General features: G+C 36.0%; 1 protein-coding gene across 1 annotated transcript in view; it reads left to right on the top strand.

Moving 5' to 3' along the window:
• wnk4a (WNK lysine deficient protein kinase 4a) overlaps positions 1-13,837 on the top strand; it is a 72,223-nt gene that overhangs the window by 27,921 nt on the left and 30,465 nt on the right. The window contains 9 exon segments of the mRNA XM_048170978.1: positions 2,009-2,038; positions 2,040-2,182; positions 2,281-2,501; positions 3,225-3,382; positions 5,924-6,012; positions 7,214-7,433; positions 10,094-10,454; positions 12,959-13,125; positions 13,297-13,361. Of these exon segments, the coding sequence (XP_048026935.1) occupies positions 2,009-2,038; positions 2,040-2,182; positions 2,281-2,501; positions 3,225-3,382; positions 5,924-6,012; positions 7,214-7,433; positions 10,094-10,454; positions 12,959-13,125; positions 13,297-13,361 (1,454 nt within the window).

The following is a 13,837-nucleotide window of genomic DNA, read 5'->3' as shown; positions in this document are numbered from 1 at the left end:
TAGTTAATACTGAGAATTGGACCCTTAATCTAAAGTGTTTACTGTCATTTTATTTCAAGTTTTAATTATTTTAATACATCAAGTTCAAATCAAGTTCAACTGAATGAAAATGAGAAATGTTTCCTTAGCAACTAGCTGAAGTAAAATAAGTTATGTCATGGATGGTTTATTTCAGTTAACATTTCTTTTATTCCAAGTAGCAAAGTTTTTTATGGTTTCAGACATGCAATGACCTAAATACACTTCTTCTATGATGAGTATGTTGTTAATATTTAAATCACAATATTTTGATATATTTGGGGGAATAAAGTCAAATATGTCAGGGTGAGACAACTGTCCTGATATCATGAAGAAGAAAGACTCATTAAAAGAACATTGAACAGAAAACCATAAGTAATTTGGGCATAATATTTTATTATTATTCCTGAGCTATTAAACAGTTTTGTTAAAATATTATAAATATTTGAAGAAAAAAAAAAAGGCTGCCAAATCAAAGTCATGTGGTGCAACCAACATGCAGGGACATGAAAAAAAAAAAAAAAAAAACACAGCAGGAAATGATATCATAGAGATGACCTCTGTGGGTCCTCATGACTGTGTGCCAAGGTCAATAAGTATCTTAAAATATCAAATAGTTTGTTCTTTTTATGACAAGGCAAGGTTAGTTCAGCTTGTAAAAGTGCATGTTGTACTATTCCCCCACTGCCCAAATAGATTTATTTCATTTTTTAGAGGCATTAAGTTTAATATTTTCTTTTAAACTGTATTAATGTTTTTTAAAACCAAATGGAACCAACATAAATACAAAGAGCACATTTCTAAGAAGCTTGATATAGTACTGTACATGATAGATTTATAAAGGATTTTTCTTGGACACTCTTATATGTCATTCACCAGATTGCCTCATTTGTGTCTATTGTTATTTTTTCCTAAAGAATCTAATGAGAAACATGATTAAATACAGAGTTAAATGCGGATCTCGGCCTCTCCCGTATGTTTTCATCTCTTCAGAGTGGTCACTCGAGACATAAACACACACTACTTTTCCTAGAACTCATTGAATGTGGGATTCATGTGCTTGAGCTGGTGTTTCTGAGGAGTTTTCCACACGGCTGAGAGGCCCAGGCCAGCTAAATCAAGCCTTTCATACCCACCAGAGGACAGAAATTGCCAAGTAATTGCTTGTTTGTATTATAGTTGCTAAAGTTTTTCCGAAAACCTATGTTTAGAATGGGATCTAATTATGTGACATGGGAAAAATATGATTATGTTATGCAGAGTGCTTTATGTAAATGGTGAAATTCCTTGCGATTGTAACTGTCTTGCAGGTTCTTATCTGTTATAATGATTTTTTAAACACTAATTACAGGTTGTTATCTGTCAGAATCTGCAGTGAATCATGCTTATTGAGGGAGGACGTTACGTTATGAGAATTTACGACACTTAAAACCATGCGGGATATATTATGCTTTTTTACATGTTCAACTTTCTTTAGTGTGTAATGTTGCTTTTTGAGCATGAAAAAGCTCTGTAAAGTCCCTCCAGCGGGAGTTATTTTCTATATCAGTGTCACTGTTTCTGAACTCCCTGAAATGAGTTTTCTTCCGGGAACAAACACGTCACAGTATCCTTCATTTAAATAATTCCCGCCCAAGGCATATGCAGAATAAAGGGGCGTGGCCTGGTTGAGTTAGTTAGTAGTGTGTAGAAACTCGTGGTTATGGTAAGGGGCGGGACATTTCCCAAACATGCTCAAAGTGGCTGACCAATCACAACACACTGTTCCAGCCTGACCAATCACAGCACATTGTGCTGTTCAGAAGGAGGGGCTTCAAGAGACAGGAACTAAACCAGAGTGTTACTGACAGACTGGGAAGAGAGGAGCTGCAACAATGTCAGATTTATGAAAAATAATGTGTTTTTGAACTTTAAAACATGAAAACCTATTCTAGTAGAGCCCAAAAACAAAAGACTGTGTAAAAGAGCATATTTTTCCTACTTTTTTCAGACTCGCAAACTGACCAAAGTGGAGCGTCAAGCGCTTCAGTGAAGAGGTTGAAATGCTCAAGGGTCTTCAGCACCCGAACATTGTGCGCTTTTACGACTCCTGGAAGTCCACTGTGAAAGGTCACAAGTGCATCCTGCTGGTCACTGAGCTCATGACTTCTGGCACTCTCAAAACGTGAGTTTGTCCTTCATCTCAGAATCTCATATATCATATTAATGCCTCTTTTTTTGCTGCTGAGGTGAACATTGACATATACTTTACAATATCCCTAGGTATCTAAAGCGTTTTAAAGAGATGAAACCAAAGCTCCTACAGAGGTGGAGTCGTCAGATCCTTAAAGGACTTCACTTCCTGCACACGCGCGCCCCTCCCATCATTCACAGGGACTTGAAGTGTGACAATATCTTCATCACAGGGCCCACAGGAAGTGTGAAGATCGGGGACCTTGGACTGGCCACACTCAAGAGAGCGAGTTTTGCAAAGAGCGTAATAGGTAAGTCATTGCAAACTACTGTAGTTTCTTAGTAATGATTTATCTCCTGAGATCTTCAACCTCATCATGTTTCAAGTTTCAAATTAAACATTACATTTTATATTTGACGCTTTCACCTTTAGCCTCTTTTGCCCACTCTCCTCCCATTGCTTCCTGTCTCTTCTTGATTGTCCTATCAAATAAAGGCAATTGCAATGACCTTTTAAGTAATTCATATTTTATTGGTAACACTTTAGTTTAGAGTCCAGCTCTCACTTTTAACTAGTTGCTTATTAGCATGCATATTACTAGAATATTGGCTGTTTAACAGAACTTATTAATGCCTTATTCTGCATGACCATAATCTATATCTCTTAATCCTACCCAATACCTAAACTTAACAACTACCTTACTAACTATTTATAAGCATAAATAGTTTATTGAGGTGAAAAGTCATAGTTAATATTAATAGTGAGAGAACCGAACCCTAATCTAAAGTGTGACCATTATACATACAGTTTTTTAATATACTTTTACAGTACATTTCAAGTGCACTTTCAATACGATCAAGCACACTTATTTTTTACAAGGGTTTTGAGTGATTACCATTTTTACATATGGTGGTATTCACATGGTTCTTCAAGGTAACTGTGGTATTCCAGTGTATCATGCCCAAAAACACAGTATTACTATGGTACCATTTTTGTTAGTGATGTCTGAGTGTCCTCATAATGTGTTTTACAGGAACTCCAGAGTTCATGGCTCCAGAAATGTATGAGGAGAAGTACGACGAGGCGGTGGACGTCTACGCATTTGGCATGTGCATCTTGGAGATGACCACATCAGAATACCCATACTCAGAGTGCCAAAACGCTGCCCAGATTTACCGCAAAGTTACTAGCGTGAGTTTCAACCTGCTTGTATTATATATATTTAATTTAGTCCGATTAATTACTCAATAATTTAATTTAGATTTGGGGGCTTCTGTCAGAAAATATTGATATAGTACAGTTCAAAAGTTAAAGTACTTTTTTTTTTTTTAAAGAACGAAATTAATACTTTTGCTCAGCAAGGATGCATTAAGTTGATCAAAAGTGACAGTAAAGACATTTATAATGTTGCAAAATGTTTCTATTTAAAATAAATGGTGTTTTTGAACTTTCTATTCATCAAAGAATCCTGAAAAAGATGCAAAAATTATTAAGCAGCACAACTGTTTTTAACATTGATAATGATAAATGTTTTTGACTAGGAAATCAGCATATTAGAATGATTTCTGAAGGATCATGTGACACTGAAGACTGAAAATTCTGCTTTGCATCAAAGAAATAAATAAATATATTAGAATAGAAAACAGTTACTTTAAATTGTAATAATATTTCACTGTTTTTACTGTTTTTCTGACCAAACAAATGCAACTTTGGTGAGACTTCTTTCAAAAACATTAAAAAATGTTGAACAGTATATGTTTTCAATTGTGAGATTGCTTTAAAATAGGTCATATTATCATGCAGATGTGCTGCTCGCAAATGTTTTGCATAATCACATGTCCGTCCATTCAGTATGTCCCAGTTTAGTCTCTCACACAGACAGCTCTGAGACCTTTAACCTAGCATGCGAAGTGCTGTAAACATCCTCTTTCTATTCTCTTCTTTCCTTCTCTTCCTGCATGTCCTCGTTTCCTAAACAGCTCGCTGTGAGACGTCTTTGAGCAGCGGTTTAAGACTCGTGCTTCGGTTTGATTAGAGCTTAAGGCAGAGTTTGGAATACCCCCTGTTTGTATCCTGTTTTGTCAAAGCCCAGGGCTCGTCTCTTTCTGTATAATTTGAGAAAGGCCCCACAGGTCACATGTGGACACAGAGAGGTCAACTCTGATTATATAATTTGTTGATACAGTATATTCACTTGTCTGCCCCTTATTGCATTTGGAAAACTTTACCTCTTAATGTCATCAACATGTTTACGGCATGTCTTCTTCAGACAGATCTCTTTAATGAAAACCAATTTATTCGGAAAAAAAGCCTTTACATGAAGGAGCGTTTCTAAGTATATCAGTTCAAATGCTGAAGGGAAACTTATTAAAGTAATAGATTCACTCATAGTTTGTAGTTAAAAGTATTTTTAACATTTAGTGGATTGAGAAATGTTGTACAACATTAATCAGGGTTTCAGTAATGTTTTGATTTTGCATGTCAGAAAACAAGTTTATGATGTTTTTAAACGAATAGCTAAACTCGACACGCACTTTATGCGGATGACGCCAGTGGTTTTGGTTTATAGGTTTGTTAAATAACGTGTTTTGAATGAGCGAAACAAAGCCAGCTCTGAAAAGGTTGTTGAGTGTTAATGACAAAGCAAAGGAGCGCACCAAAGTATAAACGCGTCGGGCAGTTATCCAAAACTCCCGTGAACTCCATGCTTTATGGAGCTCATGCTCCACAAATATTACACGAGTCCACAGGGAAAGTGACCTACTCCAGCTGTAATTCAGCCCTCAGCTGTAATTCTTTGAAATCACAGTTTAACTTCACATTATCGAAGACTCGAAGTAATTCAAATGTGACAAATAACAGGCGTGTAAACCAAGCATGTGTCAGTGTTGTAAATTGTACATTGTAAAATTAATAATATTTCAAGGCTTTATTAAATGTTATACCTGGGTACAAGGAGTTAAAGGGATAGTTCATCAAAAAATGAAAATGATCCCATGATTTACTCATCCTCAAGCCATTCTAGGTGTCTTCTTTCAGACAAACACAATTGGAGTTATATTAAAAAATATTCTGGCTCATTTGTTGAAAAACTCAAGTAGGGAATACATGTCCAAATATGTATAATTCATTTTTTTCCCCTCTCTTCTCTTTGTATGTAATTGATACTTGGGTTGTGTTGGGGTTTTGACTGTATATGTGTTGTTTTCGTCTTTTCTTTTGCATATTATGAAATTTTAAATAAACAGACCTTGTTCAAAAAAAAAAAAAAAAGAAAAACATTCCGGCTCTTCCAAACTTTATAATGGGAGTGAATAGTAACCAATATTTTGAAGCCCAAAAAAGGGCACCAATCCATCATAAAAGTAATCGGGTCAAAGTGTTTTTTAGTACTGAACATTTAAAAAATTGCTCAATGGCACAAGAGTCAGAAACAATAGCTATGTTTCCATCCAAAGATTGAACCAAATTTAACTTATGCGCAAAAGTGGAATATCGCACAAAACATTTGTGAAAAAGCACCATTTCCATCCCATGTGTTCAAGAGAACTAAATTGTCTTCCTGGGAAATTGGCACAAGATATCTGTAACAACTCACTGTGATTAGATTATCTGAAAGGGAATCATCTAATTAACATTTGAACATTAGATTAATGAATGACATTATTAAAACATATTAAGCCTCGCTTACTGATGTTTTTCTCAATCTTTTGACATTTCTGCTGTTTCCAGGGTATAAAGCCAGACAGTTTCTACAAGGTGAAAGTTCCAGAGTTAAAGGAAATCATTGAAGGCTGTATCCGCATGAACAAAGATGAAAGGTACTTTACTGCAGCTCAGCCTATTGATTTGGTTTTACATTTTGAAAATGTTCTGTGATCCAAATCTGGTACGGAAGCAATAATTTTACATATTCACCAGTTATTATGTGGAATTATTCTGCAAAGTCACAGTCTTCGAGAAAGTGACGCTGCAAAATATCAGCAAAATATGATGTCATTCTACAGAGCTTGTGTTTTTAATAATAAAAAAACACATTAAGGTCACAAAGGGTTTCAGCAAGAATGAAAATAAAGGCTGGATCTTGTTGCAACAGTGATTTAATTGAAAACAAACTCAAAATAACAAACTTTCAAAATACAATTTTCAAATTCCTTGCTTCATTGAGCTCATTGTTTCTGCCTTAAATTAATACATTATTAGCTAACTGCATGTCACCTCTGATAACAGGTCACTCTAAATTGTTATGTAGACATGCACTTTCTGTAAAGCTGCTTTGAAACGATCTGTAATGTGAAAAGCGATATACAAATAAATGTGAATTGAATTGAATAGGAAATTTCGGCAAATAGAACAACCACTTTATACGGACAAGATCGGGCACTACAAACATAGAGCTATATATACAAACCAGACCAATGAAAGGAATATAATAGTATTAAATACTATTATTAGGAATATAATAGTACAAAAACTTAAAAATTTTGCTTTGGCAACTAACTGAAATAAGTTTAAGTTGAAGCACTAAAATTACTAATTGTAAATAAATAAAAACTAATACTGAACCAATTTTTTTTTTTTAATTTGTAAATAAAACAAAGATTATTGGAGTATGTTTTTACAAGAAAACACTATTTTATACATTAAAATTTCACATTTAATTCATTTAATTTTATTTGTAATTATTTTTGAAATTTAAATTTGAAATTTGAAAACTGTTCCTACACCCATTTTTTTTCAGTGTATAAAAGTATAAAAGTCATGTATCACAACCTGAACCTGAAGTGATATACAACACTTTTTGCATGTATTTTCACCCATTCAGCTGCATATACATTTTGAAGCATGAAGTCTAGTGTACCTGCCCCTTTATGCCAAAATATTTTTTACAATTTAATCATTATTATTCTTAAATAATTGTACTAATTGAAAACAGGTGCATATAACCTAATTTTTCACAAAACAGCTTTAGCTGACATTTATTTCAAGTTTGTGTGGATTCATGTCAATCTCTCTGGCTAGGTACACCATCCAAGACCTGCTGGAGCACACGTTCTTCCAGGAGCATAACGGCGTTCACGTTGAATTGGCTGAGGAAGATGATATGATCAAATCCAGCCTGAAGCTGTGGCTTCGCATGGACGACACCAAGAAACTCCACGGAAAGTACAAGGACAACAACGCCATTGAGTTCCTATTTGAGCTTTACAAAGACGTGCCAGAGGAGGTGGCGCAGGAGATGGTGAGCTTCACACATAATCTCGCGCTAACCGGATCTCATGTCCCAGTATGGTGTCTTATTGTCAGCGTTTAATGTGCGTTTCTTGAAGAGATCCTATAGGTGTGGTTACATTTCTCAGCCCTCTGACTCAGTGGCTTACTGTCAATTTAAAAACACTAAACCCAGATATTCCCCTCAGGGATCAACAAAGCGTACGTACTCACAGATGTACGTAAATATGTGGGTTGATCTTCCTGCAGAGATCTGCAAAAATGGTCCTAAGCTATTAAGGAGATTTTTGGAAAATTTAAGGAAACTTTAGTAATAACAGTAAATTATGCATAATTACATGCAACTAATCCTAAACCAAACCCTACTCCTAACCCTATAGCAAGAACATGTTGTTAAAACTATATTAATCAGTATTTTATGCTTTGTATAATTACACTGTGACAATGACGCCTTAAAATAAAGTGTAACTGAACTATATTATTTTAATAGTTTTTTAGGTAACTGTTTGAAAATAAAAATGTAATATTAAATAAATTAATTAATCTAAATAATTACATGAATTAAATCATAGTTTAATAATAATTAATTATTAATTCATTGAAACAGCATATTGTTCAGTTACATAAACATTGCATTAAAATGATAATGAAAAGTTAGTAGAAAAAATAAAAAACATAACAGGTGGCAAGTTTATTGCAGTTATATTGACTTATGTACTTTAAGTAAAATATAATTCATTATTTTTATTTTTTTGGACTCAAATATGAAACAAGATTCACCTTTTAAAGGACCAAACCTGCATAAATTAAAAATATATATATAAATAAAGGAATAAATGACTTTGTAGAAACAAATATAATCCTACATTTATTTTTGTATTACATTTTCCTTCATTTATTGATTTCTGTATTTTTTTATTTTTTATTATCTATTTTTAGATTTATTTATTTATTCCCTCTTGTATTTATTTCTATATTTATTTATTTATACATTTATTTATTTTTACTTTTCTGTGTGCAGTATGTAAATCAGGGAGGGCTTGAGAGCTCACTTATTTATTTACTTATTTACTTAATTATTTACTTATAATTTCTGCAGGTTTGGTCCTCTATATCACTCAATATGCTTAAGCTTCAGTGTCTATCTTTTTACGGTTTTGACTTTCTACTGTTTTCTTTGTGACCTTCACAATCTTGGTAATGTCCAACAATCTGTCGTCACTCTGTGTCGATTTCTTTACTCTTCCTGTGTCAGTAATATGGGGACGTCACTGAACTCTTGACCTTCATAATGCACAAAGTTTCAAACACACCTGAGTGTGTATCTTCTGGCAAGCTTTTTCTTGACATAGTGGGACATGCCCCTCACCATTCACTTCAGCTTAAAGACGGGGCCTGTGTAACCCTGCTGTGTGTTGCGTAACAGTTTCAAGGGCATAACTTTTTAATCATCGGTGTGGAAATGTGAGAGCGAGGCCAAAGGAGGAAGAGGGTCACGTGACCGGTGATAGAACGGTTTCAAGACCGTGTTGTGAAACTGGAGCCTTTCTCTTGTCCAGACGTTTTATTAGGCTGGACCTTCACAATCCTTCTTTTATCTCTCAACAGGTCTGCTTTTCATCAAGAACAAATTTATCATCAAATCACATCGACGGAGGGTTATCGTGTAATTTGACTAGCTGATGTGGTGATAGAGACTTCAACCAATGTTGTTTCAGTGAAAACACACTGTTCCAAAGTTGGGTGAAAGGTTATTGAGATCTCCGTCTCAGAGCTGTTTTCATCAACTTTATGCCAAGTAAAAGTTAGTTTTAGATCGGCAAAGAATGCAGAATTTGTTGCCATCCATAACAAGATGCCATAGTTCAAACTCCCATGCCACATTAGGCACTACAGGCGAAACCATTGTTTTTTCAGGCACTGGTCAATTGCTTCACAAACGAGGGTCAATTTAACGCTGGGTTTGCACAAAAGATTAACATTGAATCAACTCCACAGCGAGTAAAGGCTGAACACGTTACTGACAATCCTCATTTTGGCTGCGTGAGATTCTCCAGCTTTGTTGTTGTTGAGCTGTTAAAGCTCCGCCCTCTTCTGGAAAGGGGGCGGGAGCATCAGCTCATTTGCATTTAAAGGGACACACACAAAAACGGCGTGTTTTTGCTCAAACCCAATAGGGGCAAATTTGACAAGCTATAATAAATGATCTGTGGGGTATTTTGAGCTGAAACAGACACATTCTGTAGACACCAGAGACTTAAATTACATCTTGTGAAAGGGGCATTGTAGGTTCCCTTTAATATATAATTTTATTTCAGTTAATGTTCACAAAATAAAAGAGATATTCAAAATTCTCTCTGTAAAAACCTTTAATCTGTCAACAAAATCAAGAACTTTGAACATGGCTTTATCCAATGTTCAGATTTCTGTGCTGGAAATGTACGCATATTTAATTAGATAATGATCAACTGGGGAACGTATTTTCATCCTATTCACATGTGGTTTCTTGCCTTATACATGTACAGTAGATGCAGTTACTAATAGGATCTTTCTGTAAACCATATTTAATTTGATGCAAATGGAAAAAAAAAAATACACTTGAATGTGATTTAAACCATATATTGTGTTGCATTTCCTAATAAAGTTTTATCAAACGCCTGTCTTTCCCAGGTGGTTCTGGGGTTTGTATGCGAGGTGGACTACAAGCTGGTCGCCAAGGCCATGCGAGACCGCGTGACGGCCATCAAGCGCCAGCGTGAAAAACATCGTCGGCTAGCAGAGGAGCAGCAGCAGAAGAAGAAGGGCGAAATTATTGAGGAAGAGCCTGAGCTGCCATCGCCCAAATCCACCATTCAAATGTCTGAAAACCCCGCCCTTTCCCCTGTGCAGGCCCCGCCCACTCCTGTAATCCCTGAACCTGTTAGTGGCTCATCGGATTCTGGGATTAACGGGAGCTTCCCACCGGAGCCAGAGGAACCAGAGGCCGATCAACACTTCCACATTCGCCATACAAGCTGCTCCTCGGCAACCTGTAAGCACTAGATCTTCGTTTTACCGTGCTTATGTGATTACAGTAATGCTATTGTTAATTCTTGGAGTAGTTATAGACCAGTGCATGAGTCAGGAGGGTATGTTTTTGGTTCATTATTGGCCATTGAAAACCCCACATTGGTAAACCACTATTTTAGATGCCTTTTTGCTCCCTTGCACAGGTTCAAGACATACAGTAAGCCTCACATAAACTACATTGTGCAGTGCCCTAAATTTTCCTCAATGTTTCTTTCACGGTGTGTTAAGACCAGCAGCTCTCCTAGACCTGAGAACAGCATGGCACAGTCAACTGACTCCACAAATAAACTCTTTTTTAATAGCCACTGTGTGTATGCTTATCGGGGAGGGTGAGGGGGTCGGTTACAGTTAGAAACTTACGCAATTTGACACACTTTTTGAGTGGAAACTAAGGAGGACACTAATATGGAGCAGCAGATTTTACTGCATTATTAACTTTAAAGGCACAATATGTAAGATTTTTAGATTAAAATATAAAAAAAACACTAGAACAGTGTTATGTATTTTGTTGACTTGTCTAGTTACATTATCCCAAATGTTTCCAACAATGTTTAAATCCCGCAAAATCAGTTAAAATTAGCAATTTTAACGAGGAAAGGTGTCATTTCGTTGCCTGTCAATGACGTCATATCCGGGTTACTCTCAATTTCCAGTTTTACTCAATTGATTTTACTTTTAGCCATGTAAAACAGCGCTGCGTTACCTACCCCACATACTCAACGAAAAGAGCGGAAGCGGCCGACTGCAGCATAAGCGTAATAAAAGCTCCGCTGGAATCCCGTGATTCTCAGCCCGTCCTGCTTCATACTACAAAATGTTAATAAAACTTTAAAGGTTCCCTAGAATTAAATATTGAATTTATATTGGCATAGTTAAATAACAAGAGTTCAGTACATGGAAAAGACATACATTGAGTTTCAAACCCCATTGCTTCCTCCTTCTTATATAAATCTCATTTGTTTAAAAGACTTCCGGAAAACACGCGGATCTCAACATAACACCGACTGTTACGTAACTGTCGGGATCATTAATATGTATGACCCCAATATTTGCATATGCCAGCCCATGTTCAAGGCATTAGACAAGGAAAGGCAGTATTAATGTCTGGATCTGTGCACAGACAAGGTAAGCCAGTAAGAACAACAGCGAAAAATGGCAGATGGAGCAATAATAACTGACATGATCCATGATAGCATGATATTTTTAGTGATATTTGTAAATTGTCTTTCTAAATGTTTCATTAGCATGTTGTTAATGTACTGTTAAATGTGGTTAAAGTTACCATCGTTTCTTACTGTATTCACGGAGACAAGACTGTCGCTATTTTCATTTTTAAACATGTGCAGTCTGTATAATGCATAAACACAACTTCATTCTTTATAAATCTCTCCAACAGTGTAGCATTAGCCGTTAGCCACAGAGCATATAGCCTCAAACTCATTCAGAATCAAACGTAAACATCAAAATAAATACTTTACTCACATAATTCGAAACATGCATACAGCATGCATGACGAACATCTTGTAAAGATCCATTTGAGGGTTATATTAGCTGTGTGAACTTTGTAAATGCACTGTAATATAGTCGAGAGCTCGTGTGGCAGGGAGCACGCGATTTAAAGGGGCGGCGCTGCCAAAATCAGTGTATAGTTAATGATGCCCCAAAATAGGCAGTTAAAAAAATGTATTAAAAAAAATCTATGGGGTATTTTGAGCTGAAACTTCACAGACACATTCAGGAGACACCTTAGACTTATATTACATCTTGTGAAAAAGCATTCTAGGGCACCTTTAATATGTTAGATCATCCATGAACATGATTTCTGCCTGAGTCCGTCAAATTGCTTTCCATCAGCTGTGGAGGTGAAGATGTCAACTCCCATGATTCCACGCTCATTCACGGTGTCATCAATTTGAATAAGCGACCTCTAGTGGCGAAAATTACATATTGTTCCTTTAATATTCCTACATCATGTGTACGTTTTCTCTATGTTGACATGTTAACAGTGAGTCAAGGTTAATGTAGTTAATTAAAAACCATAAAAAATGTCCATTACTTGAAATAAAACAAATGTTAACTAAAATAAAATAAAATATAAAAAACATACATTTTCAGCTAGAAACACACTGCAGGAGTAAAAAACAAAGTCCAAAATGTTAATTAAAAAATATAATAGTATCTCAATGATGCTAAAATAAGACTGCAGTGAGTGTTTTCAATATTTTTTTATTATACAATATTATAACAATATTTGTATTATTTTATATAGAAATAAATAGTGCATTATTTAGAGGTGAATATTGTTCCCTCAAAATGCAAATTATTAAAGAATAAAAATTTTGAAATAAAATATAGAACGTTCATTGAATAAAAAAAAAAAATCGTACTGTCTTTGGCTTGTTTTGACCACTGAGGATCATAAGTGTGACCCTTACTGACTGTCTGACTATCTTTGTGTTTCTCCAGCTGACTGTGAGACTGATGGATATCTCAGCCCCTCTGGTTTACAGGATGGTACGGAGGCTCCAAATGGCAACATCAGCTGCTCTCCAGTCTCCCTCCCCTCACAGGCCACTCCCACAGAGGCCACACCCATCCACACCCCACCAATCCCGGCTCTCCGTTTCCCCTCAGTGAGTTTATAATGACAAAATTGGCCTCACTTAATGACAAGTTAATCTTAGGAGACCCATTTAAACACAATTTACCATTGCAGGAAGTCATAATGATCTTGTTTCTTTGATGTTCATTGTTAAGTACTCCATGTAGCTAAAAAAAAAGCCTATCCCTTAATCTTCTCTCAGAGTATTGCCGTGTCGACTAAAACCGAGAGAGGACCACCTAGCCCTTTCTCCTCACCTGTGGACAGGTAAAGACCTGCTTTCTTTATCTCAGCTCTTCAATAACATCTGTGTCATATTAAAGACATCATACAGAACTTCGAGGTTTGTGTTTTTCTTTAGTGCCAGATGTACTGATGGCTTTGTGCTCAGTAGGGTCCATGTTTTCATCTGGAGTCCATTGGCTCCACTCATCTTTCGTAACACAGCACATGTTCCATGTCCTATAGGATACTGTTTATACACTACAGGGCTCTTGGATGCTGTCCCTAGCAAATGCCTGCCATTACAGCATAGTTTTCCACTCATAAGAACTTCACGTTCCTCAGCAGGCAGAGATCTTTCAAAAGAGCCAGAGTCTGCCAAGCAGTAGGCTGGCTTTAATCGTTTGTGGGCCTCATAGGAAGCCTAGTGTTTGGATAAAACGGAGGCTTGTGTTGGTAAAAGACCTGAGAGACACAATTAGCTCACAGAAACAAGCTCAGAATGGACTCCACGTCCCAAC

This window comes from Megalobrama amblycephala, linkage group LG20 (genome assembly GCF_018812025.1).
Source record: "Megalobrama amblycephala isolate DHTTF-2021 linkage group LG20, ASM1881202v1, whole genome shotgun sequence".
Classification (NCBI taxonomy): Eukaryota; Metazoa; Chordata; class Actinopteri; order Cypriniformes; family Xenocyprididae; genus Megalobrama; species Megalobrama amblycephala.
This window is presented reverse-complemented; position numbering and strand designations above follow the sequence as displayed.